Source organism: Amblyomma maculatum, chromosome 3 (assembly GCF_055883805.1).
Source record: "Amblyomma maculatum isolate TAMU_Amacu chromosome 3, ASM5588380v1, whole genome shotgun sequence".
Lineage (NCBI taxonomy): Eukaryota > Metazoa > Arthropoda > Arachnida > Ixodida > Ixodidae > Amblyomma > Amblyomma maculatum.
In genome coordinates, this window is record NC_139346.1 from 186,060,161 (window position 1) to 186,087,536 (window position 27,376).

The 27,376-nt window shown below is 48.2% G+C and overlaps 1 protein-coding gene across 1 annotated transcript in view; it reads right to left on the minus strand.

Moving 5' to 3' along the window:
- The window catches only part of LOC146197165 (T-box transcription factor TBX1-like), a 101,974-nt gene that overhangs the window by 20,953 nt on the left and 53,645 nt on the right, over positions 1 to 27,376 (minus strand). Inside the window, exons 3-6 of the mRNA XM_084598939.1 lie at positions 26,266 to 26,581; positions 10,616 to 10,732; positions 8,772 to 8,928; positions 7,745 to 7,897 (exon numbers count right to left, since the gene is read on the minus strand). Of these exons, the coding sequence (XP_084455065.1) occupies positions 7,745 to 7,897; positions 8,772 to 8,928; positions 10,616 to 10,732; positions 26,266 to 26,581 (743 nt within the window). The remainder of the gene's footprint in view (positions 1 to 7,744; positions 7,898 to 8,771; positions 8,929 to 10,615; positions 10,733 to 26,265; positions 26,582 to 27,376) is intronic.

The following is a 27,376-nucleotide window of genomic DNA, read 5'->3' on the forward strand; positions in this document are numbered from 1 at the left end:
ATATTTACACGAAAAAGAAGGGTACATCAGCAAAATGGCAAGCGTTAAGAGTTCATAGCGAGAAGCGACTGGATGAGCCGTTTACCCAGGGCTCAGAGCGACATTTCGTGCTCTGCAGCGTCCTTAAAAACCCCCTATGTCCAGCCCCTCTCTGAAGATGCTGACCAACCAAATCCAGGGCACGCCCCTCAGGTATCGGCATCCAATCGAACACATCACTGCACTGATGGTCTGAAGCACTGACTGGTCCGGCATTCATTCGTTGGGCGTGATCACTTGTTGGCGGGAAAAGCTTGGGAACGGCGAGGAGAGGAGGTACATTTCTATTCTTCAGCAAAGAAACCACAGGCTGGTTCTGACAAAGGGGTTTTACTTCTCAGAAACCCGAGTGCACGTGGCGCCGCATAGGGCTCCCAACATGGTCCCTTTTCGACAATTGCAAATCTTTCCTGCATTCCCGGGAAATCACTTAATGGCCGTATGAGTCATGCTCTTCTCTTGTCCTGCACGTCAGCGGACATGTCACTCTGTCGTCTCCTTTGGATAGGAGGCATTCATCACTGGAGGATAGCACTTCTCGACTGGAAGGGTGAACAAAAGAAAGCACTTCCTGCTATTTCCCGCAGGGGGACGTTTCTTTGTGTTTTTCCAGACGTTCTCTTGACAGGGCCAATTTGGCATTTGCAGGTTGTCCACAAAGCAAAACATGCTTACAAAACAGGATTCCTGGAAACAGGCTCACTTAGAGCCAATGGACCATCACCACATATTCACAAAACTTTTCCATGCCCACAGGCGAACAATAGAGCGCGCAAATGCGGATGCTTGGTCGTAACAGCCTCCTCCCCCGCCAGAAGAGACTCGGAGGGCAGCAGCCGCAGCTGCTGCATGAAGAGACGACTTAATGGCCTGCACGTGAACGCTTGAAGCTCGCTGTTGCATGTCGCGTTGTCTTGATTGTTGTAGGCCAAATTGCTTGAGCTATCTGAAACTCAACCACATGTCGAAGCAAGCACTCGGCTCCCGTCTGAAGAGACCAGGTCAAAAGAAAACTGCCATTGTTGTTCGAGAAAAGCCCACTCTCAAGACGTTCAGGACCCACGTATGCCTCGAAAACCAAACGTGCTGCTTTACATAGTCATCTATATTCAAGCGCACGAAAAAAAAAAAAAAAACCTGATTATCAATTTGGATACATGGTGAGGAACATCTCGGACCGCTTAGAAAGAGCGGCTAAGCGCGTCCGCATTCCCATTTAACTTCCCCTTTTTGTATCTTATTTCAAAATTGTACTGCTGTAAAATCAAGCTCCACCTAAGAAGGCGACTGTTCTTCGATGTCGCAGTTTGCAGCCAAGCCAGGGGACAATGGTCCGTCTCTACGGTGAATTTGGCCCCTCCAAGATAGCACTGCAATTTTTGAATGGCCCATACAATGCAAGCGCATTCCTTCTCTGACGCGCAATAAGCCCTCTCTCTAGAACTCAGTTTTCTGCTCAAGTAGAGCACGGGGTGCTCATTACCGTCGTCATCTCTCTGGCAGAGAACAGCACCTAACCCTCGATCACTGGCATCACACTGGACCGTGAATTCTCGGCCATAGTCTGGAGCTCGCAATACCGGACGGCTAATCAGCACAGCCTTCAGGTTTACGAAGGAGGCTTCCTTTTGTTCGTCCCAGACTACATTTGTCGGTTCTGTCTTGCGGAGAGCGTCGGTCAGAGGGCTAGCCAAAGCTGAATAGTTAGGGATGTAGTGATTGTAGTACCCAGTCAGACCCAGGAATGCTTGAATTTCCGTCTTCGTGCTCGGCCGCGGGTAGTCTGCTACCGCAGAAATCTTAATCTCGCTGGGTTTCCTGAAACCTTGACCTACATTGTGACCCAAGTAGTCCACGGTCGCCCTTGCCAGGCAACATTTCTCGGCCTTTACGGTTAGTCCAGCTTGACGCAAAAGGCTCAGTACAGCTCTTAGATGTACCATATGGTCCGCCCATGAGTCGGAAAAAACCGCAATGTCGTCTAAATAAGGCACCGCGAATGTTTCACACCCCTTTAAAACCCTATCCATGAGTCGGGAAAAACAAAATGGAGCATTTTTGAGCCCGAAACTCATCATTGTTGGCTGGTAGCTGCCCGTCGGAGTGACGAAAGCCGCGTATCTGCTGGCGCGTTCAGTGAGCGGTACTTGCCAATATCCTCGAGTAAGGTCCAGCGTAGTCACATATGCCGCTCTACTGACCTGTTCTACTCTCTCCTCAATATTCGGAATAGGATACACTTGATCCCTGGTGAGAGAATTTAGCTTTCGGTAGTCTACCACAGGCCTAGGGTCTTTACCTGGAGCTTCTACTAAGATCATAGGCGAAGCATAATCGCTTTCCGAGGGTTTTATTACTCCCAATTCCAGCATGCGAGTTACTTCCCTATCCAGAATTTCTCTTTGCCTTGGAGAAAATCGGTAGCACCTTGATCGCACTGGCACGTCTGAAGTCAGCTCAATATCGTGCTCAGTCAAATCAGTTCTGCCTGGCCTGTCCACGAAGCAGGCCTCAAACTCTGTTATTATCTCGCCCAGATCGGACAGCTGGGATTTCTTTAGTTCTCCTCTCTGCTCCGTCTTTTTGAGAAGCTCCTGAGCGTTGCTTCCTTTTCCGCTGAGGCAAATCAAGTTGTCCCCCATCTCCTCGGGAAGGTTTAACGTTAGATTTACCACGGCTTCCCTCTGCACATAAGGCTTCATAAGATTGCAATGATAAATGCGCACTTCTTTACGCCTACCGGGAATTTTCACTGCGTAGTTAGTGTTAGAAAGCTTTGCAACGACTTCAGCCGGTCCTTCCCACTGTACTTCGAGCTTATTCTGCCTTGAACTTCTCAGCAACATCACCTGGTCCCCGATACAAAACGTCCTTTGACGGGCTGACTTATCATAGTACACCTTGGAACGAGCCTGGGCTGACTTCATGCTGGCCTCAACGAGTTCCTTAGTGTTATGTAAGCGATTCAAGAGGTTCAGAATGAATTCTACTACTGTTGGGTCTTCTCCGCGCCCCTCCCAGGCTTCGCGCACCATTCGCAAAGGTGAGCGCAGTGACCTTCCGTACACCAACTCGGCTGGGCTAAATCCAGTGGATTCGTGCGGCACTGACCGCAAAGCGAAAAGCGCTGCAGGCAGGCAGGTATCCCATTCGCGCTTGTTTTCATAGCACAGTCCCCTCAGGACTCGTTTGAGAACAGAGTGCCATCTTTCTACGCTGTTGCTCTGCGGATGATGGATCGAGCTATGCACTACCTTAATGCCGCATCGCTCGAGAAATGAGGTGGTGAGGACACTCGTGAAAACGCTACCCTGATCACTTTGTACCTCGGAAGGGAATCCAACTCGTGCAAACACTGACAGCAGCGAATCCACTACACTCTCGGACGTCACCTCGCGCAGCGGAACAGCCTCTGGAAACTTTGTGGCTGGGCATAACATAGTGAGGATATAACGGTACCCTGACTCGGTCACAGGAAGTGGCCCAACTATATCTATTACTAACCGGTGAAACGGCTCGGTAATGATTGGTACTAACACCATCGGAGCTTTCCACTTATCTTGCGCCTTTCCAACCCGCTGGCACGTGTCGCATGACCGTACAAAATTTTCCGTGTCCTTAAAACATCCAGGCCAATAGTATTCTTGCAACAGCCTCTGCTTTGTTTTCTTTATTCCAAGGTGACATGACCACGAGCTGCCATGGGAAAGTCGCAGTAAGTCTCCGCGGTACTTTTGGGGAACGACTAATTGGTCCCGCTCTACTCCGCGCTTATCCTTGAATAAGCGATACAGCACTCCCTTTCTCATCTCGAAAGAAATATTGTTTGCTGTCTTAGTGGCGCGGTGGCGCTCCCTTATCTCCTGTATATTGGGATCATTGGCTTGCTCTATAGCTAAGTCCTCTCGGGTTCCACTTAAAAGTCTCGTGAGATTACTAGACACTGGCGGCAAGAGGTTACTCTCAAGAACGTCCTCATTCCGCGTCTCATCAAGCTCACTTTCAAGTTGACTTATCTGAGATGCCTCGCTCTCAAAGTTTTCTGACCTGCTATCTTCCGCATTTACCATTGTTTTAACTGCCGTTTCCTCCGCTGTGGATTTTTCTGGAATGAGCAGTGTAGCTAGTTCTCGCGCCTTTGAACGTGTTAAGGCTTGCACAACTCTGTCTCCGAAAAGGATGCCCCTCTTTCGCAGCAGCATGTCCGATTTGTTGGAGAACAAATACGGATAGCACTTAGGAAGCTTTCCTGAAACGGCAGCCTCGGTTGTTAATTCGCCGAAAGGGCCCTCGATGACCACGTTCGCGATCGGCAAGCACACACTCTGTTCCTCAACTACCTGTCGGATCCATGCACACTGTCCTGTATAGTCGGAAGGCGATACATACGCCGGATGGACAACATCCATCGTTGCGGCCGAATCGCGCAGTACCTTGCAAGGCTTCCCGTTGACTACTAGGTCATGCAGGTAGGGTTCTAAAAGCTGCATATTTTCATCGCAGTCCCTGACATACGAGAAAGCAATCTTTTCTTTCCGGCAGTTGACGGCAATGTGACCCTGCTCATTACACCTAAAGCATGTGAGCGGCTTCCTAGCCTCAAGCTTATTCTTTGTGTTCTGCACGTTGGTCACTTCCCCACTTTTCTCACTGCCGTCCTTTCTAGGGAATTTGCCTGAAGAAACCTTCATTTCTTCGTTTCCAACTCTAGCAAAGTGCCTTTCCTGACGGTTTTTCATACTGAACTTGGGATTGCGGGGCCTATCCACTGCTGGGTTGCTGAATTGTCGGCGCGAAGCATACTCCTCAATAAGTTCGGCAGCTTCAGTTGCCGACTTAATTTCGCCTCGGTCCTGTAACCAATTTCTTTCTTTTTCTGGGAGGCAGTTATAAAACTGCTCCAAAAGAATTTGCTCGACTACAGCGTCCCTATCACTGTAGGAATCTGTGCTCTTTAGCCACTCGCCCAAATTAACTCTTAAATTGTACAGGAATTCAGGGTAACTCTCGTCCCTGGACTTAGTAGCTTTCCGAAAACGTTGTCTGAACGCCTCGGCGCTAAGCCTATACTTTCTCAGAAGGCAAGCTTTGACCTTCTCGTAGTTGTCCGCGTCCTCCTTGCTTAGCCGCGCGACAACCTCCGCTGCCTCGCAGGGCAGAACCGTCAATAATCTCTGAGACCAAGTGTCTCGCTGGAAGGACAGTTTTTCGCAGGTTCGCTCAAAGTTAGCCAGATACAGACCGATATCCCCTGATATCACATATGGCTGCATGTACTTTGACATCTTGAAATCTGCCTCCTTGTTGAGAAGAGGTACCGCTAGCTGGGGACAATTGCCCGACCTCTTGCTCAACTCTAGTTCTAATTTCCGGAGCTCAATTTCTTGGTCCAGCTTTTTTGCTTCTCTTTCACGCTTCTTTTCCTCTTTTTCCCACTCACGTTCGCGCTCCCTTTCCTCTTTTTCCCTCTCAAGTTCACGCTCACGCCTCTTTTCCTCTTTTTCCCGCTCTTTCTGCTCTTTTTCCCGCTCCTTCTGCTGTCTGAGCTGTTCCTTTTTTTGACCGATGAGGTTCCATGCTTCACTGAGCTCCTCATCATCGGCTCCCAAATCTGTGATTGCCTTTATAATCAAAGGTTTTCGTGCCAAACCACTTGTATCAATTCCCAATTCCTCACACAATTGCAACAGTTCCGGTTTCTGCAGCTTTTGTAGGTCCATGATCGCTCCGAGTGTCGGCTACTTCCAAAACAACAGTGCAAACTACCAAACCTAAAGGCGTTTCCACACTCTCTTTACCAGTTCTAAAATCTAACCCTGTTCTAGAACCTGGTCCACATCAGAAGAAAAGCCAAGCACTCACCCACACATGCGATCGATGTTCCGAGCTGCCCTCTTGTTGGCCGATTGTTGCTCCTGCTTGTTGCTTGAGATGCCACCTCCGATCACAAGGTGTTGTGGCTTGTAGCTTCAGATCCACCTCCAATCACCAGATGTTGTGGCTTGTAGATTCAGATCCCAACGCTGGGCACCAGTCGTTGTGCTTGTAGATTCAGATCCCACCGCTGGACACCAGTTGTCGTGACGCTGGGGCTATGTCGACCCGGCCTTCACTTGGTAGCGTGCAGAGACTCGGGGTTGAAGTAGGATTGAATCTTCGAAGTTGGTGAAATATGTACAAGCAGGTTTAATGGCACTTTGAGAAAACTTATTTACAATATTTACACGAAAAAGAAGGGTACATCAGCAAAATGGCAAGCGTTAAGAGTTCATAGCGAGAAGCGACTGGATGAGCCGTTTACCCAGGGCTCAGAGCGACATTTCGTGCTCTGCAGCGTCCTTAAAAACCCCCTATGTCCAGCCCCTCTCTGAAGATGCTGACCAACCAAATCCAGGGCACGCCCCTCAGGTATCGGCATCCAATCGAACACATCACTGCACTGATGGTCTGAAGCACTGACTGGTCCGGCATTCATTCGTTGGGCGTGATCACTTGTTGGCGGGAAAAGCTTGGGAACGGCGAGGAGAGGAGGTACATTTCTATTCTTCAGCAAAGAAACCACAGGCTGGTTCTGACAAAGGGGTTTTACTTCTCAGAAACCCGAGTGCACGTGGCGCCGCATAGGGCTCCCAACATGGTCCCTTTTCGACAATTGCAAATCTTTCCTGCATTCCCGGGAAATCACTTAATGGCCGTATGAGTCATGCTCTTCTCTTGTCCTGCACGTCAGCGGACATGTCACTCTGTCGTCTCCTTTGGATAGGAGGCATTCATCACTGGAGGATAGCACTTCTCGACTGGAAGGGTGAACAAAAGAAAGCACTTCCTGCTATTTCCCGCAGGGGGACGTTTCTTTGTGTTTTTCCAGACGTTCTCTTGACAGGGCCAATTTGGCATTTGCAGGTTGTCCACAAAGCAAAACATGCTTACAAAACAGGATTCCTGGAAACAGGCTCACTTAGAGCCAATGGACCATCACCACATATTCACAAAACTTTTCCATGCCCACAGGCGAACAATAGAGCGCGCAAATGCGGATGCTTGGTCGTAACACTGCACGCAATTAGTCCGAGTAGTTTCTGAGCTAAACAGCAAGGTTCGCGGCCAGAAAGCAGACCTTAATTATACGGTATGGGCTTGCCAAGAAATATACTTCGTAAAGGTAACCCAACGTTGGCGGATTGGAAGGTGTCTCTGTCCAGCTGCGATCTTGAGGCAGAAATGACTTATCTTGCGAGAGGTCGACCAGCGGCATCAGCCAATGGATTCCCAGGTTGAGGACCCGACCAACCCCGTTCCGCCCCAAAATGCTTTATACTACAGCGAGCACGGGCGGTGGATGTAGCGTTTGAGTGTGTGTTTTCATTATTTTATTGTTGTTTGAGATATTGAGTCCTTCCGAAATCTGTTCAAGGGGAAGAGCTGCCAACGAATTTTTGTAAAGCCCGCTGTATAAACAGACTCGCGAGTACCAGCGTGTCATTGGCCATTTCAAATTTGAAGAACACTTTCCGTTGGCTCCTATAAATGCCTTCCCTATTGGTCGCTAAGATGGGCCCCAGAATGCCCGGAAAAGTGATTTATGGAGGTGTTTTGGCGCCAAACAGAGAGATTTGGAAAGAGCACCCAAGGAGAAATTTTCCTAACAGGGTTTCGCTATAACCCGAGGTTTGACTGCAAATTGTACAGAGTAAATGACACTCACCCTGTGGTTCTGGTAGGCGGTGACGGCAGTGAACTTGGTCTCGGGAAAGATGAAGGTACGGAAGTTCTCCGTCTTGGAAATGTCCTCTCCCTTGCGGTTGACGTACACCACGTGACACCGAGGTTGATATCGATGCATAGAGTTCAGGATGATCTGCACAAGTGCGAGCAACTTATTTTATGCGCTTAGCAAAGCTTCCTCGTTAGCAGAGCGTACAAGCGTATATATATTGCTACATTAGGCGGTGCATGCACTGGAATCTGCATAAGGACGGAAGAAGAAAAAGCTCGTGAGTTTTGGTGAAGACGACGTGCGAGCAGTGTCGGTTGGTGCCCGGTTAACGCTGCTGTGTTTCTATGTGCTGTGTGCGGAGTCATCTTGGACTAATCTCTTGGCCTTACCTTGCCACGTATCAATATAATCGAGCCACCGACCACCAAGAACAATTGTTTTCTATTCCCACGATTTGGAAACCATGCTGCTAATATTCTTGCTGTTGTTATTCAGTTGTTAGACAAGTCTTCTCTTCTGAAAGCATCGCAATAGGTATTTAGCGCAAAGACAGGATTCGATGGCCTGTCGAGCCGATCAGCTTAACTTGTAAGGTATGCATCCAGGTTTGATTCAAAAGCGTAAATGCCTTCAAGTGTGCGTTTAATTAAAAGACGCTTTAAACAAACTCACACAAATCATCGATTAAATCCTGGCGCTCTGGCCGACTTCAGGAATACTGAAGGAAGGTTGTAATAGCTATATATTGACAAGTGAAACCAACAAAACAAAAAACATAAAAATGGCAATATCTTGCGAAGAAAGAAGAAAGCACAGCAGATGTTGCATTTTCAGTGGACACATGAACCACACCGCGAGAGAAATGAAGAACGAGACAGTGAAAGAATAATATATCCGCATTCTCTCAAACGTCGAAATGAGGCCGTCGCATATCAAGGGTTAGCACTCGCGACCTCGTCGAATGCCATGCACAACCACTGGTCAATTACGGTTGTTTAGAAACAGGCGCACTCACGTGCCCGTTGTCGTCCAGCTGGTTGTTGGTGAGCTTGAGCTTGTCGAAGGAGACCACTTGCTTGGTCCACTGGGCGCCCTTGCAAGGGGATTCCGGATGCACGTGGATGCGTGGGGGCATGTTGGGGTCAGCCTTGCCGGCCACCATCCAGCTGGAGCTGCACGAGTGGCGGCAGTCGGACAACGTGTTCACCGTTAGTTATCGCGCGCCTGTTCCAATTAATAAGGTACATAAGGCGTGTACATGAAAGAGAAAGCTTTTTAGACGAGTCTGAACAAAGCGTTGCACATCTGAGCCAGTTGTGGGTCTCGTAAAGAAGTGACATGGAGTACAGAATGGTTGTCGTCATAGACAGGAGGAAAAGCGAGGATATGCGAGCACCTTAAAGAGCTGCACAGGCCGCACACAGTAAAAAGGCAGGTTGCAAAATGCGCCGGAATGCCCGGCCGAAAGGAAGAAGGCGACAGCAAGCACATGTCTAAGCGGGCAGTAATGAACTGTTTTCGGATCAATGAGGAATACATTTACAATGGGTTCCGTGCTTAAGGTCTATGCACGTAATCGTATACAATTTAGGATGAGCGCACAACTAAACTGAATGGTGAGAACATGTCGACAGTTTCTACCTATAAGCGTTGCAGCGTGCGATGTGTGTTGTCTGCTACATATATTCTTATTTAAGAGGAATTCCACCCATGGGTCTACCTGAGCCGTTTAACTCGCTTCTTAATTTACCGCTGTACATTTTTCAGCCGTCCTCCCAATCTAAGTTATACGACGGCCCATTTAATATCTGTTGTCTCCTCAAACAGCACTATATAGCAAGCATTCTAGCGTTAAGCGCTGAAAGGTTCAATTTCCAAATGCGGTCTGTGTTACCGACGCCAATTGGTGAGTTGATACGCAGCCAGGGAGGTGTGATGAGCAGGGATTGTTTCGTGTACTGATACAGGAGGGCCGGAGCGGCCAAGTACTAATTAGAGTGTCCAAATCCTGTTCCGATGAAAGGACGAGTTTCCAGCTCGGGGTGATGTGATGAGACCGCGATCCAGGCCCACTTGTTCAATTTAATCGCCGTTCAGTGGATAAAAAATACGGCGTCGGCAATAACATTCGGTCATTGACTGGAGGAAATTACAATACCACCCTAGAACTGACAACTATGGGTTTTGATATATCGATCTTGTTTGGATAACTTCGGGGAAACATGTAGCCACCAGAAATAGATGGCCGGAATACTTGTGTGGATGTTTGCAGACAGACGTGCAGAGGTCCGTAAACACCACAGTGAAATAACCGCACAAACTTCGACGTAAAAGCACCAACCGCTTCTAAAATACCGTACTACCAACTCACAATGGAATTACGTGCCGCTGTGAATGTTTTTCCATCCGCCGGATGGTATGAGAAACGCGCAGCACCAGGATTCGAACCGCTGTCCTCCTGGTCGTGAGGCGGATGCTCTAACATGCATCCGCTTCATTACCTGCTATAACAGTTGTACTGAATACCAAACACTACAGCGCCATCATGTCATGAGACTCGCGACTCGAGTGAATAATGGCGACGGCTCATTCTGTCTAAGTTTGAGAAACACTTACCACCAACCAATTTATTTATTAGAACCCGACGAGTCGCCTCTGAAGAAGGGACCGATTTGATCCCGAAACGTCGGGTTCTAATAAATAAATTGGTTGGTGATAAGTGTTTCTCAAACTTTTGTTTCAAATACCCAACCAGGCGGAGTTCTGCCGAAGATGTTCCCATTCTGTCTAAGTCCATTCAGCTCATCAACGAATTACACGCTTTCATAACAGTGCATACTAAAGAGCTGCGCGGCTCACCTGTGGAAGGCGTACCGGTAGCGCTTGTTGTCCACTGGCACAAAGTCCATCATGAGCATATAGTCCGCCTGCGGGTCCAGCCCGTACAGCTTCACTTGCAGCGTGGGGAACATGCGCCTGCGCCAAAAGACCGACGATATTATCGGCTGAAAGGAACCCCGTGGAAGCCACATTGAAAAAGTAAACCACGAAACGAAACGGTACGAAGCCACCGGTGGCCGCTTATGCTAGTGTAGTGAGCGGGAGTTAATGGTGGTAGCAATTCAATTATCTGATATATAAATTAAAATAATATACAGCAAGAGCAATAAGAGAAAAAAAAAGTGTGTCTATCCGCTTGATTCCAGCGCATTTGTCGCCGACCATTGCAGACGAAAGTTAAATGGGTGTGCACAGCTGTTACACTGTTTTGGACTTTGTACTGCTGTGCATCAGGCTATCTCGATAGTTAGCAGTTTGGCATAGAGGGTGCTGTGTCCGCACTTAGAACGTTTACAATACGCGTGGGTGGAGTGGAAAGCATGTGGAGAGGAATAAAGAAAGAACGGTTCTCTCCTCGAAGAACAGCCTCGTTGCAATCGAGGGTGGCTGCTCCCGCGTTGCGCAGGATTACGGATCCTGCGATGCGTACGTGCGGCAGCGGCAGCAGCAGCAGCAGCACAGAAGCTGGGCGCGGGACGTCCCGGACGGGCGCTCGCAATCCGGGTGAATGATTGCCGCTGGCACGATGGTTACCACATGGATGGCGCGCCGCCGTCCCACGCGCACTGCTGCTGCAACCGCCGCCGCCGAGAGCGCGCAATATGGGAGCAGCCCTTCCTCCACCCCCGACGGCAAGGACATTTATCGGCCGCCATATATACTGAGAGTGCCAGCCAGCCCCGTGCTGCTCGGGAGCCCCCATTCCCGTATCCACGCGGTATGCAACCACAACAGCAGAGCAGCCCACTTTTCAAAAATTTAGGACTGCGCCCTAAGAGAAGAAAAAAAAAAAAAGGGGGGGGGGGGGGGGCATCTTAAGAAAAAAAAATAATAAGGGGTGGGGGCAATTACTGGCGATTAGTTGCTCGCATTACTCATCTTGGGTAACAGTTAGCCAACTTACTGCGGCTGATTTATACCTTTTATAGTCCCCATATCAAGTACGTGCATATATGGCTACTCTATGAAGGACTAATGCCTATTTTGGAGGCAATTAGTTCCTGTATAGCTGACCCCTTTAGCACGATTAGCCCTCCCTGACTTAGCGCGCGCGATACATGCTTGCTGGTCCCTTTTCCAAAGCGCATTAGAAACGCTTAGTGGCGTGGTAAAGAAAGAAAACGCGAGTTCATGAAATTTTTCCTGCAGGAGATACAAAAAAAAAAAACAGACATGCATGAGCAGGACATGTGTAGCGCTCGCAGAAGTTACCAGAGGTGGTTTATAAAATGGGGACAAATAGGGCAAGAGAGAGCAGAAAACTTTTTTTTTTATCTCTTCAGTTTAGGAGATGGTTCTCCAAGCCCAGTGGCCTGCCAGTGCCAGTCCCTCTTGACTAGCCAAGGCCTCTGAAATGGCCAGCGCCGCCTCTCAAAGTTCCACAGTTCTTCTGTCTTTCGTAATATCTTATGTACTTAGACTGCGTGGAAGAATTTAGGGACCTCTCCGCACTGCATGAATAACGTATTTTATCTTTATATTCTGGACAAACTGCGTGGCATCTTGTTAAGGTTGGGTAGGTCCCTCTAGGCCTCTCCAGGCGGCTGCCGGTGCTCTACTGACTGTTGTGTCAGGCGGCGGTAGTTTTCTCTCTTCTGGCGGAAAGTACGTAATTATTTCCGAGAATAAATACCCAGAAAAAAAAAACGCTTCACCTGGAGCTAGCTGTGGAAACGCTCAATCTGCACCACCCTTTAACAACAACACTTGCTAGCAAACGAATCCTCAGACTTCTATGTCTTCAGCGATTAATTTTGGAAGTTGTTCTTCTCATACATGTAGACGCTCAGCTTTCGGACGAACTCTGGTCAGTAGCCCCAACCGGTTAACCCTTAGAGAGGACGAAGTTAAAATACGAACACAACTTGCAAATTCCAACCACGGCTCTCTTGCAGCGGTACCCCGTTGGCTGTATGGCGCGAATACGGTACAGAGAGCCGATAGAAAGCTAGTCTCCCGATTCTTAGCGTAATGCCGCGGTAGCAGCAGCAGCCACACCAGCGGCGGCGGCAGCAATAGTAGCAGGATCCATACTGTGTGTGCTTAAGGACCGTAGCTGTAACGCGAGTCATTCCGGACGAACAGCCGTGAGCGGCGTCGTGCGAAGAGGGCCCCTTCAAAAGCTGCTAATGAGACAAGCCGCCCAGTGTTGGTTTTGGCCTCTGCGGAGGAAACCATGTCGGACGCCTCTGCGTTTGATAGATCGCACGCACCCCCACCACGCCATCACCTCCCCTTACGTGCTCTCTATACTGGCGTGCGCGGGAGGTGGGGGAGCGGAGGGAGTTAACTTTGGAAAACGACATCCAGAAAAGCTTGCTCGAACTGGCGTTACGAATCCGCACGGCAACACGGTGCTGTCTCAGGAAGAAAGAGTGGGACGGGAGATGGTTTTAATGGGGCGTCCCCTGCGTGTATCTTAAGAGAAAGCGCAACTTGCGCAAGCAGACATGTCTGAAGGTAGAAAGCTTTGTCACTGCCGCGCTCCTATATTTACAGACGTCTGAAGAGCCGCAATATTTCAGGCGGGAAGAGAGAAAAAAAAAATAGCATGTGGTTTAGCTTGAGGAGTTACGCGAGAGTTACCTGGAGTTACGCGAGAGCTATCTGCATGGCTTAGGTTCGGCTTGAAAGTAGAGACATGGCTTTTGCACATAGTAGTTTACTCTATAGTTTCAGCTTTATTTATGCCATTGGGAGCAAATTCGACCACTAAAGTGTGAGGAGGCGATAGCGTCTGTTGCGCGGTGGTCTTAAGCCCTCCACTACGGCACCTCTTTCTGTTTTCACTTCCACCATCGCGATGACGCTATAGCGTAAGCTACCAGTCAACGTATAAAGCTGTATGAACATGCCTGCGTGGCCTAGGGATAACGTGAATGCAAAGGTTTTGGCAGGCTGATTGTTATATCACCCTCCCATATGAAAGGAGAGGCCCGACTTGCAGCTCATGCCAAAACCAGTCCTGCCTACGTCCAGTTAGTGCTCGGCCATGTCAGCTGCCAGCTGCCGCTTCCCACGACCTCCTCCTCCTCTTCTTCTTCTTCTAGTGGTTGCTAGGCAACGGATCAAGGTCAGTGCAACCACGGCCAAGGAGCGACCACGACTAAAGTGCGATCACGGCAAAGAATCGAAGTGGCTGGCGTAGTGTAGCTCTCGCTACAAAACAAATCCATTCGGATACGTTTCCTTTCTGTTTATTTTCACGCTCATTTATGTGCAACCGCTACGTAACCTTTGTTTCAAACTTGCTAAATCAAACAGCGACGTTGAACATGACAGCCTGGATTTAGTGTTTGACTTGCTAACAGGACACGATTCGTATCGGCTGAGTGCAATTCGCCTCAATGTTCAGTTAACGAGTATGTACTACACAGTTTCGTATTAACTCTCCTTTCGTTTCTAATTTATATGCATCGTCATCACTACCATCCGCCTGATACGCCTCCCGCAGGGTGCCGGTCTCTGCCATACCCCTCCAAGTTCCAACGGACCTTGGCCACGTCCCAGCTTCCGGACCAACCTATCCTTGCAAAATTCCGACTATCCTATGCACAAACGTACCAGTTCAGAGCTGCGCGCTTTCGTAAACCTACACAGCGCTTTAACGAGCATATTTACGCGTGATTTTCGCTTCTGCCTTATTTTGCTGCTTTCCCGTGCCGTCGGCTCACCAGAGCCGACCGCGTCGAAAGACAGGCCTGCGATCTTTCACGGTCGACCACACACGCCTCTTCTGGGAACGCCGGCAGAGTATACGTACACAATCTGTCGTGCCTGAGACGTCTCTCCATTTTCTTCTCATTTCTTTTCTTTTTTTTTTCGCGAACTGCGCTTAACAAGACGCGTCTATAGATATTCCATGCCTTCCTGGGACATTATCTGCGGGGTGTACGCCGGGAATGGGTTGCATCGCATCGAATATCGGTCGGCCGTGATCGCAGTAGCCATATTTCACCCTGCTATAGCGTGGGAAAATTGAGCGTTCCTACTTTAGTTCTCCCTTTCTTTCCGATCGAGCCCGACGTTTTTGTTTGCTTGTTTTCCCTAAAATGGCGCTCGCGAATTTGGTGTGCTATAAATAGTGTGCGACATTTCTTCCAGTATATTACTTTCGTTTAAAATGCGCACATATTTGAAGACTGCATGGAAATGCAGGCTTCAAATGCCTGTGTCCATGCCCATGGATGACACAGCACAGGACCGGATTAATTGGAGGATATGGAAGACGCTTTCTCACTGCTGTGGGTATAGTCAGGCTGATGATGATGATGATGATTTGAAGCCTGTTCGAATTTATTATTAACATCGATTCATTTAGGCACTGGAATGCATGGAAGGACACATAAGTACACCGGTGATATTGAGAACAGATGGAGCGTGCTGCCAGCTTTCCTGCTTCTTCTTCTTCTTCTTCATCTTTTTTTTTTTTTTTTTCTGTCTTTCGGCCACAGCAAATACGCTTTTTCTTTGTTTGTGGGAAATAATAATAGGCGCTCCCCGCACATGGCCCCTGAAAGCAACGCAATCGGGAGCTTCTTAATTCTTTACTTTCTCCAACTCCTTACTCGAGCCCGAGTTTGTTTTGATCAAAGGTATACACACAGCCAATTTATATGCTGTTCTCCTTTAAGCAATGCTAGTTCGTTAGTATACGCATGCTTTGTTTTCGGTGGTGGGCCCACCAGCACAAGCGGCAGCCAGCTGCCTTGAAGCAGCAGGCACTTCGGGAGTAAAACTCCTAAACAAAAAAACGGGGAAAAAAATTTAAAGCCGCTCGCAAGCTTCATTTGTTGTTTCAGGGTGTCGTCGAACCGGAACAGAGCGACGCACCGTTCGCGCTACAAAATCATGAGTTACGATAAACAGTTTTTTTCCCTCTGCCTTGCTTTTTTTTTTTTTCCCCTCCCCCTGTATCGCCAGGGCTCTCACGCTTCTGTAGTACAAGACATCTCAGCGAGCCGGAGCCTCCCGAAGCAACGATTAGGTTACCGCAAAGCATCATTCGAGTCTCGTGGGCGTTGAGTCGCAGCGTCCCAAACCGCGAGAGGAGGAGGAGGAAGAAAGGGAAAAGGGCGTTTCTATTAGAGCTGACCTTGCAAGTGCGCTTCGGAGCTGGCTTTCGCCCTATGTGCGTAAGCGAACGCAGTGTAAATACGCTGCAGGCCGCGCGATCACAAGAGTACTAGGCTACCACGCATTGCTGCTCGTTATATTCTTGCTATTTTCTCTCCCTAGACTTGTCGCGTTATTGGGCTCCGAGTTTGAGCTATGCGACTTTTACGCCCGTCGGATATGTTTATGACTCCGCCGTAAAGTGGTCTAGTGCACCCCAAGTGTGCATGCACGATCGCTCCTCTACGTATACAAGCAGAAAAATAAAGATGTCAAAGAACCGCGCTTTTGCTGGTGGTGAGGAAGTCCTCTGATCGAGGAAATCGGCGCGAGAGCAGGCAGAGGGGAACTTCGCTGAGAGGAGTTGTGTGTGTATAATCGGAGAGGGCGGGAGTTGCCGTCGGAAAAAAGTTACGACGGGAGGGAGCGCTGCCTGGAGGGCTGAGTGTCCTGCAAAAACAAATCGCGGAACTCAAGGAAGAAGCTGGTGTTACGATGGTGATTTTTTTTTTTTTTTTTCACAACGTGTATATGTGGATTCATGGTTCATGCGTATGCCGCATGCAAGACAACGCCCCTTTAGACGCGACGTAACCGCGAGGAAACAGGGCGCAAGAAAGGGCTGTCAAGTCACAGCGGCGTGAAGAGGAGGCATGAAGGATTTATGTACCAGGCGAAGCGCAACGGCTTACACATCGATGTTTATTTCCTTGAGTTACATCTGATACGTGTCTGTTGTCTTTACTTCTATTGAATGACGCTCCATCGAACATTTAATTCCATAGAGGCTTTTGGCAGTTTTGGGGCACGCTGAAACGGAGGGTGGAGGATAGAACCGGCCACACGCTGTCCTTTTGCTTGCAGCAAAATTATAGCCCACAAGAATTGTCCGTACAGCGCCAGCTGTTACAGGGTTAATTGTGCCGAGGTATTGTCGTCCGTGCAAAATGGCGCCATCACCACGTGACTTGAGACCTAGTGTAGAAGCTGTGAAACACTTCTACCGTAAATTCTGGTCTACTGTTCGCACCTGGTTTGCGGTGCGCTGAACTCAATTTTCGTTTAAGTACAGAAAATTTACTAGGCGGTCGGGACGTCTGGTAGAGGGCGCGTCATGCCATATATGGCAATACAGAAAAAAAAAAAAGTGCTGCACAGTTCGCAACTACAAGTAGTCCGCCAAATGTAAGATTTCAAATTAAGTTAGGTATGGGCGGATTGCAGACTGACACCGCAAATTGTAGCACCTTGGATTCAGACCCCCTTCCCTCTCATTCATAGACTCCGTGCTCGTCGTCAACATGAAATGAAGTAGTGACGTCATTATGCAGCAAGGTCACATATAATGATTGCTAGTGATCATAAGGCTGTCATAAATTGGTCACGTCCCCCATTATTCAACTCACCCTCGAATACATTCGGCTGTGATCTATTTCGTATTCCCTTCGCAAATACAGCTGAAGTTGTAATTTGCATTACAGTGCATGAATTTCAACTTCATCATAATTTGTCTGGTTTAGTTTGTGGGGTTTAACGTCCCAAAGCAACTAAGGTTATGATAAACGCCGTAGTGGAGGGCTCCGGAAATTTAGACAACCTGGGGTTCTTTACCGTGCACTGACATCGCACAGCACATGGACGCCTTGCTTTTCGCCTCCATCGAAAAGCGGTCGCCGCGGCCGGGATTCGATGCCGTATCCTTGGGCACAGTAGTCGAGCGCCTTAACTACTGCTCTACCAAGGCGGGGCTCATAATTTATATTTTGGACTAATAAACATATGAGGTCTCCACCAGAACAAGATGAATTCTATTGATCGCCTTCCACTTGACACTCGCAATCACACAAAACGTACTACCACTGCCGCTATGGACGAGGAAGACGCTGACGAACCATCTGAAGGTTAGGTTACACGCAACATAAATACTTAAAGTAGACGATTCGATATCCGCCACTGTAGCTGAGCCAATAGAGCACCGTACGTGAAATTCGAAGGTCATCAGTACGGGTCATTGGTGTTGCTTTCTCTCCTACTTTCCAATCATTATCCTCCACCCATAGAAATAAAAATAACTGCACCAATAATTTCACATTGACACCACAAATTAAAAACAAAAAATTTCCCTGTGTTTTTCTTGACTTTGTTGATTCTTGGCTTCCCTCATACTCGTATCCTTCGCTGCATTTGTCTGATTAATCTTCAAGGACGGTCATGAAAAGTCGTCCCTTCCAGGTCAGCTACATATATGCTCTAAAGAAGAGGCAGCACCTCATGCTCTCTGGAGTTCGCAGAACTGTTAGTGTCGGTTTTCATACACGACTCATGCTAGTCTGTTACACTGAGTTTCGGTAACTAACTGGTGAGTCAAACCCCGTACTCCATTTCTGAATTAAAATCTAAGCCAATGTTTATGTGGCGATGTACCAATTCGCGGTTCTTAATATAAGCCTCTATATACGGACTCAACAACAGCACTAGGTCGAGTCAGCGTCGCGTAAGGTAGGTCACCCTCAAGTGTGCCAACGGCGCCTCGTCGAGATTTGCACTGATCGTGCAAGCTTTCTACCCGTGTTTGATTTCGTTGCAGTTTAGTATCGAGAACTTAGCGTATTACTTTTTTTTTTTTTTCGTCGTTGAGGAGGGCATTCAATTTTGCTGACGCTCCTAGGCGAGCCGGAAATTTTTTGATCTGAGAGTTCCCCATAATTCGACTCCCTGAATCGACAGCTTCTACTTGCAGTTAGGCAAGTGGGTCGAGCGTGTTAGCCTACCCATTTCAGGCGGATCAACTCGACTCGCTCCACCGCTGACGTCACTCAACCCGACTGCGTATACATGAACCCGACAACAGCTTTTTTTTTTACCCGATAGGCACACTCGACACGGCTGTTGAGTACATGTACACAGGGCTCAATTTAACGAGCACAAATGTTATAGTTTACTAGCGGTATCCGCAGTACTGATCTACGATGACCTTTTCCCACCGCTCCCCTTGGCTTTTCCTTTCGTTTTTCACTCAGAAGAGCAACTCGTGACCGCAAGTCAAGCGGCGCGGACAGCGGCCAGACGAGAGAGTCGTAAACACGGCCAGGCAGTTGCGCCGACGTGTGCGCCCGCGCGCGTAAACTGTGTGCCGAGAGGCCGCGGCGCTTGTAGCCGGGCGTGCGTTCAGCCCGAGCCCTCCGTGAAGCCGCAGCACGCGACGGGAGTGTGTGCGATACGCGTGACTGGAGCGGATGGACGTCCGTTAGCACATTAGTTTAAATCGCCCGATGCGAAAGCTCAGGACGACATTTTAGCGTGAGGAGGGACACTTTTGTAATATGAACGATTCCGCGCTCTTTCATCGTGTACAAGTCGAATATAGCGCCTCGCTTCGTGGGCAGTAAACATACGCGCGTTACAATTACACGGACATGTTCTGGCGCAAGCACTTTGGGCACAAGTGTATCCGGCATTTTTGGTGAACTGGCACTTTATAACCTTAGATCTTGTTTTATTCTCTGGTACTACGAACATGAGTTTCGGGGAGATAAGAGGAGAGGGGGGGGGGGGGGGGGGTATACGCGCTAATTTCCGCCCTCTTCAGCGTTTCCAGCCTACAGCGCGGAGAGAGTACATTAATAAAGAGAAGCATAAATCAGTTGCAAATACAATACATATGAATTCATTAATCGGTTATGAAGAGAAAAAAAACGGTAATAAAAATACGGCTACTTGACTGTCGCTGAACAAGTTAACCTCCAGTTTGTCATAAAGCAACGCAACGTTGAGAGAAGTCGCCAGTGAGTGGGCGGAAGATCGGATCTCCCATCTGTGTTTTGAAATAACCGACCATTCAGGTATCAAAAACAAAGAGTACAGCTGGCATCTCCCAATTACATTATAGTTGAACATTGCAGTACGGCTTCAACGCGTTTTCACAGCAGCACAGACGTCTTTGTTCTAATTCGTTGAACGGTGTCATTAAAGCCACACGTTTAACGGTGTACAGTAAGCGATTCTTTGCATTCATGCCCATTTCTGTGCGCATTTCTGGCATACGCACTTTCTGTGTCTATACGAGCGGAAATAGAAAATAAGCTAGGAATACAAAGCAATACAAAAGAAACTAAAAAAGAGAGAATAAAAAGAAAAGCATGTCTAGGCGCTCCTTGTAAAAAACATCAGTCAACTCGCTGTCACAACCCCTTAATTATTTTTTTTTGTTTATTTTTTATGACAGGGACGACACGTACGAACGTTTATCAATAGTCCACTGAGCGCTCTAATCTTCGGTCCACGTGCGGACAGCTAAAAATGACCGGACCATGTTTCACAGGGTGCCCCGATACGTCCGCTCCAGCACAGCTCGTCGTCCGAGCATCACGTTCGCCGGGACGTCCCGTCACCGTCTTCTCGCAGGTTCCGCGGAGTGCCGTTCTCATCGCATCGTAGTGCGTCTACTCTGCTCCCCTCCCCCCGCGTTCTTCCCCCCTAGAAGAAGCGCACCGGACAAACGGTGGCTCGCAGAGCAGCCACGGAGAAACGACGACGTCACTACACCAGTGATGGTGGAGGGGTGGTGTGTTGGGGCCCCTTTTAATTTATGGCTCTGTTCTGGCTTTTCTCAGGCAGGAAGTACCCCCGTAGAGCAGCTTTGTGCCGTGCTGAGCCGAGAAGGAAGCTGAGGAACGTTGCAAGAACGAAGGCTACTCGCGCACGCGTAGGCAAGCCCTCCCCCTCCACCTTCCACCCTCCCTCCAACTCCCCTACCCCCCGACCCAGCTATAGCTATGTAAAACTTACCCAAACTTGCACTCCCAAGCTTGGACATTCCCGTTCGTTCGCGTATGTGCGCCTGCGCGCGTGCATGTTTGTGTCAGTGTTTCTGTGAACCAGAGCACTAGTTGGTGGTGCGAGAGTGGCAGTGACACAGGCAATGGCAAGAAAATCCCCTTAGCAACGCGTGAGGCGACATTGCGCTTCGAAATTGGGCGACTTTCAGTAACACTTCGTTATGTGCAGTTATTGGACGGTACGCATAATGTACTATCATGTCCTAATCAATCAGCATGTTTTTCCTCTTGGCGTTCACACGTAATGCGACAAATTTTTTAGCTTCCAACTTGAAATGATAAAGCTTCGAACTGCCCCAGTTCATGGGCGGTCTTCCTTACCGTATCCATCCAACCCTCTATCGTCCTGAATGCCCACCTGGAGGACCAGCGTCTGCTCGTTTGCCGGGCTGAAGCAGCTGCGAGGGCTATTGGGGCCCTGGACTGAAGGTACCACTCCCCGTCCCTCAACATGTAATCGCCATAACAGAAAATAAACGTTTTTCACTCACTCTCTATACAGTCGAAAATTTCTTTGGTGGAAGCATGTGCAAGCTTTGGGAATAAATGAATCTGAAGATCTGAGCAAACCATCGGATGCGCCCCCTTAGCTCCCTCAGAACTTCATCCTGCCGCTAGTTTGGTGTCATACGTACGATTTTCAAAGTGGTCTGATCGCGTGATTTATAACTCCGCGTAAGAAGGAATTTGTGAAGACATGCTTCAGCGCGTCGCGCCTTCGTCAGTAGATTAGAAAATACACAGTTCACACTTCGTAATTAAATTAAATCAAAATCGAGTAAAAATGGGAATGGAGCAAAGGTAAGAATGCAGTGGGAATGGCCAAATAACTGTGTATTGCCGTGCAGCATTAGAAGCGGCACTGCTTCGCTTTTGAAAGGCGCTGAAACAAGCTTAACATGATCATAGCATCTCTAAAGCCTGCATATTACGTCACTGATATGCACTATAGCAACATTTTCGTGAAGTAGTATGCTTCAGCATGCCTATAGGACAATATGTAGAATTGCAACATATAGGTATATTCCTTCTTAAAATGTGCCACACGCGCATTAAGATCTTCGCAACGCTTTCTCGAAGGAACCAAATCCTCGTGCATTTAATTTTCACCGCTATGTTTCGGCACTGAAAGCAGCGCCAGCACGTGCAGGACTATGAAGCACTGGCTTTGCTTATGCATGCATTCTCACTTTACCTTGCTCCCATTGTTATGCACTTCTATCATCCACAAACTGCATTAGGTTTTTTTACCTGCAATGGCAAAAACTTAAGCGAAATTACAACTATCACCTATTTGAGCTGAAGTTATCTGTTGCTCAGAAATTCATCATAGTAACCATTGCCATATGACTGTAGTTGCTGTCGCACTCATTAGTCACGGTCACGTACACACAGAATTCAAAAGACTCTTGTAGTGATGTCAACTTATCCTTGGCCTCTCCGCGGAGGTGCATTAGTTAGGCACTCGACTACTGTGTCTGACGATGAGGGATCGAATCAAGGCAGCGGCGGCCGCTTTTCGACGGAAGCGAAAAGCACGATGTTGTGCGATCATAAGTGCACGTTAAAGAACCCCGGGTGGTCGAAACTTCCGGAGACCTCCACTACGCCGTCTATCATAGCCTGAGGTCTTCTGGGACGATAAACCACGTAAACAATATTTTTCCAAGTGAAAGGGCACTGGCGTCTACAATCGGTTCGGCGGGTTCGCACATACCACGACTGCCAGTTTCAATTATGCAACGAGTGAAAAATGGTGCGTAGAAGGAAAAAGCATGCTCCGTTTACTTTTGTCCGCACCGGTATACATACTCTCGGTCATAGCAGCCTAAGTACTGCTAACAAAAAGCACCCAAATCGTAATAAACGGTTAGACACCCATAAAGGTGTATTTAATCCATGTATACTCCCCTATAAGCAGATGAGACGCCGGATGACGCAAAATAATGTACTTTTACTCCAGTTCTGACTTTGGAAGCGTTGAGAATAAGAAACTAATTAAAAAGTTAAAAAATAATACTCTTTTGGTGTGGTTTGGTTGGTAAGGTTTCACATACGAAAATAACTCAGCCTATGAGAGACGCCGAGAATACTCTTAATTTTTGACAATCAATGAATGCAGCAAAATATTTAGTTTACACCATCTTCGCTCCATATCGATGGAGTAAGTGTCTCTACACAATGGGCAGCGTCACCCGTTTAAACACCTTTGATAATTAGAACGCCAGGATGACTGATGCATCCTGATTGGGTATCCGGGGGCATTTAGAACGAAGAAAGGGGGTCAGTGAACTTTCTGTCCCGTCATTGAGTAGTGCGCGTCCTGATGCTGAGTATCTGTCCTCTGTTAAGATGTTCCCGTTGCATGGTGCGCGGATCCAAACGCTCTTCAAGGCGTGCTTGGTTTGCAAAGGTGAAAGCGCAGAAGGAAAAAAAGCGAGACGAGAGAGCTAACAACAGCTTTTCATGCGTCGAGCTCGGTCCGCAAATACCTCGCGCTACTGGAGTGCTGACAAATTCTTCGCTAAAAACAGGGAGGACCCAAATCTTTACGACCTGTGTCAGTGCGCGTCGAACGTCCGTGGGCTTGTGACATTGACTCCGAAAAGTGGCTCGGCAGCATGAAGCAGCGGGCTTTCTCAAGCTAGCTTCCATGTGCTGTCGGAGAGGGGGACCGCACACTCGTGCTTTCAATAGTTTCGAGAAGCTTTCCGCTGTATATTTTCGGTTCTGACAGGCTCTTTGTTTTATTCTGAGGTCGCTCATTTTTAAGTACGCCGGGAACAAGCAAGAAACGAAGGATGCTTCCGCTACCACGTCACGCCTTTGTTCCATACGACCACGGATGGCGCCAGACTTTACGTAAAGCGCGGTTGGAAACGGCGGGAAAGGCGCAATAAACTTTCTGCAAGGAAGGGGGTGCGGAGAAAGTTAACTGCCGCAGGACTAGAACTAGAAGGACAAAGCTGTCTCGCGAAAATTTCTTCACCAAGGTCCACGTTTATCTGTGTAGACTCTTGTGTGGAAGTCTGCTGTCTTCAGACATCTCCTTATGATGGACTGTTCGGCAACCTATGGGTTTGTGACCTTGCACATTTAGACGTGGAAAGGTGCAGAGGCCTCCAGCAACAATGGACAAAGCTCTCAAGCTCTCTAGATCTACATGGGCGAATAACCGCGCGATTTTGGTACACTATATACGTCAGTGCTCTCCGATGTGTGAAGATAGTTCAACAATGGCGAGACAGCCCGTGAGAACGGGTGCTTCGAAGGTGTTGGCAAACCTTCTTCTAGGCTTAGGCTTCGCGGCTGTTTCAAGGCAGGAAGGAAGAGAAGGAAAGGTTTGCCGGCAACAGGTATATTAAAGATGAATCTTGCCTATGCACCAAATACTGGTCAGTTTCCGGCTCAGTTACCGCTTGTTATGTCATATTTTTACACACTGAAACAAAAAAAAAAACAAGTTATGAAGGTATAGCAATCTTCGCGGATATCAAATACGACCTGCTAGCTCAGAACAAAGGAGTGAAAAGCCAGGAAACCACAAAAATGGTAACTATATACCAGCAATGGCAACAAGATATTTTTGCCCTCGATCATAGGGTGCGATTAAATGACAGAGGTAGGCCTGCCGCGCCCAACCCCATTAATAGAGGCCTTTCAATGCAAGGCTTATACGGCCCATGCGCGCACCAATATCACGTAACCATACGATGCGCCTTGCCTAGAGCAGACGCGTTTCATCCTAACCAGAACCAGTTGACATAGTCTATTATCACATTTTTACAAAGCCAACGTTTCCGTCACTATAAGCTATACAATGCCAACGGCGGAGGCGTCCTCAAAAGAGCTTTCGGCGCAAAAGAACAAAAAATCTGAACGCTTGGGTTAGCTTGCCACTGAATTTGCTAATCTCCAACGATTAATCGACAGTTTTTCTAGCAGTTGTATTGTCTAAAGGCGTGCGCACTTATGCCAACGATCTTGAGGCACATTTTCTGCGTCGCTCCGAGTGCCTAATAAGTGGCAGCCCTTCGCGATGTAACTTGTAATTTGGGAGCAAAATCGGCTCGCTCAGCGAAGCCAAATGCTATAACCTTAAGCCGTTGCTGTGGGTCAAGCTGAACGGTGAGCGCTATGATACTTCGAACAAGATGGACCTTAAAAATGCAGCAGAGACGTTGAACGTATACTGCCATGTAAAATCGGCCGTCTGAACGCGTGCAGGGGTGCCGAAAGACAATACATATAATCACATAATAATCATGTAATCGCAGGACACGAGTAGGTAGATGCTAATTATTTATCCTAAACATTCATACTCGATCAGATAGATACTGATAGCGGTATGTTAAAATGTGACCGCTCGCATAGTGTTTCTCGGTCACAGGCCACCGCCGGCTCCATCCAGTGGCTGCGGCGGCCAAGTTTCCATAGAGACGGACCGCAATGCTCTTGTATACTTTGTGATGACAAAACACGTCATACGTCTCCAGGTGGTCGAAATTATCCGGGACCCTCCACTAGCATGTGCACTATCATCCACTTACAATGACCCACAAACACTCACATCCATTCACAAAACCTCGCATCCACCCATGGTGACCCACAGCCAGTCACATGCTGCATAGCAAGGGATGGATGGACTTGATCTTCGGTACATGGCGAACGCTGATCTCCCAGCTCGCCATATACACAGGAAGTATACGAATGTAGTCGAGCGTCGCTGTCTGACAAAGAAAAGGGGCTGACTACGGACGGTAAAATTCAGTAAAATTTGTCGGGCTAGTTGGTTCATACTTTAATGCAATAAAAAGCTGCGCTAATAAGACACGAACGAAGGAGGCTAATCAAGAGTCAAGACTGTAGTGCGCCTAGTACAATCTATGAGCGCAGTACATGCTTACATCTACTCAGAAAGAAAGAAAAAAACATTTGGGACACCTAAGGCTCCGCTTTTAAGGGCACTACACGATCACGTAGGCTATCAGCCAACATATAAAGCCCCGCTTTAAATAACACGTATGAATGTGCTTGTTGACCTAAGGGTATACCGTGAATGCAAGAGTCTTGGCAGGCTGATTTTGATATCACCCTCTCATATGAAAGAATTAGATGACCGAGTTAGCAGCTCCTGCCAAATGTAACGTCAGTTAATATCACGAACAGTCAGTGCGCGGTCATGTTAGGTGCCAGCTGCCTCCTGCCAGCGCCATGATCGTGATTTTTCGCTCACAACGACAACACCGGATTTTATAGAGAGTCAGAGCAAAGCCACCGCCGTAGTGGAGGGCAGATGATTAGTTTCACCATCTGAGGCAGTTTAACGTGCATTGAACTTGAGAAGAAGAGCGTGTATTGAATTTGGCTCTTACTAACGCGCGGCCACCATGGCAAACTGTAATTGAAACTCGCGACCTCGAGTATGCAGAGAAGCCGGCTACGACGGGTATCTCTGATGAAGTTAGTCTCATGACTATGGGTCGGAAGACTCACCTTCCAGCCTTGGTGACGATCATCTCAGTTCCGAGAGCATTGAACTCGTCCCAGAGTGCTTTCATCTCGAGCGAGGCGCTCACGCCCACCAGCTTGGGATGCAGCGGCTTGCGCTCCTCGTCGGTGCAGCAGCCGCCCGTCGAGCTCTCCTCCGGCGTTGCCGCAGCCGAAGAGGATCCCGACGAGGCGCCCTCCAGACATGGGGACACTGTGCGGCCCTCGGCTGCCTTACAGCCTCCGCTTTCCTGGAACTCGGTGGAACTCCGGTAGGCCTCGGCCAAGCTCGGTCGGTCCTTGATCGTCGTCAGTAGGCAGGCTTTTTGCACAACCGAAGTATTGCAGAATCCGACACAGAAAGAAACAGAAAAACACAGGCAAGGCCACATTTAATTATTTCATAACTATTATATTAGAGTTTGGCGGTTTGCACGCTTTAGCTGAAATTGGTTTCCATTAAACGCTATTACCATAGAGTGCCTGCACTATAGCGTACACCGGTCGCATGACACACTATAATCACTCGCTTGGTCCACTTGACTGTTGTACACATCACAGATTGGTGCCATTAATGGGTCGTCCGAACCTTGTACATGACTCATTTCAACGCAATAGCGTTAAAGGCTCCGTTCCCCAGAAACCACTGTAACAGACTGGAATGATTTTTTATTGCCTTTCGCCACACTGTAATGTTTATTAACTTTGTTATTATTGTTTTGTTTGCTATATAACCCACCTTGCTTAAGCCTTTACAAGGTTTGCAGTATTGAATAAAGAAAGAAGAAAATCCACCGTCGGCTTTGCAACTGAAAAATCACGAGCTCTGAAAGGGGCTATAGCTGGCAGCTCACGTGACGTCACTTGATGTGTGATGTCACGAGACCACGTAGCAATGCCAAGTTGTCAGGAACTGGAAACGCTGGTAGATGCGTCGAGATGGGAGGCTGAAATGAGAAACGAACCTGGAACCCTGGATCCCGAGATGTACGCTGGTATACGACTTTGTTAAGTGAGGCTTACCTATGTCGGGTGGTCTTTCATATAATATCACAGCTTACGACAGTTTGCTGATGAGTATGCGTGAAATAATGCACAAATTAGGTGATCAGTGATG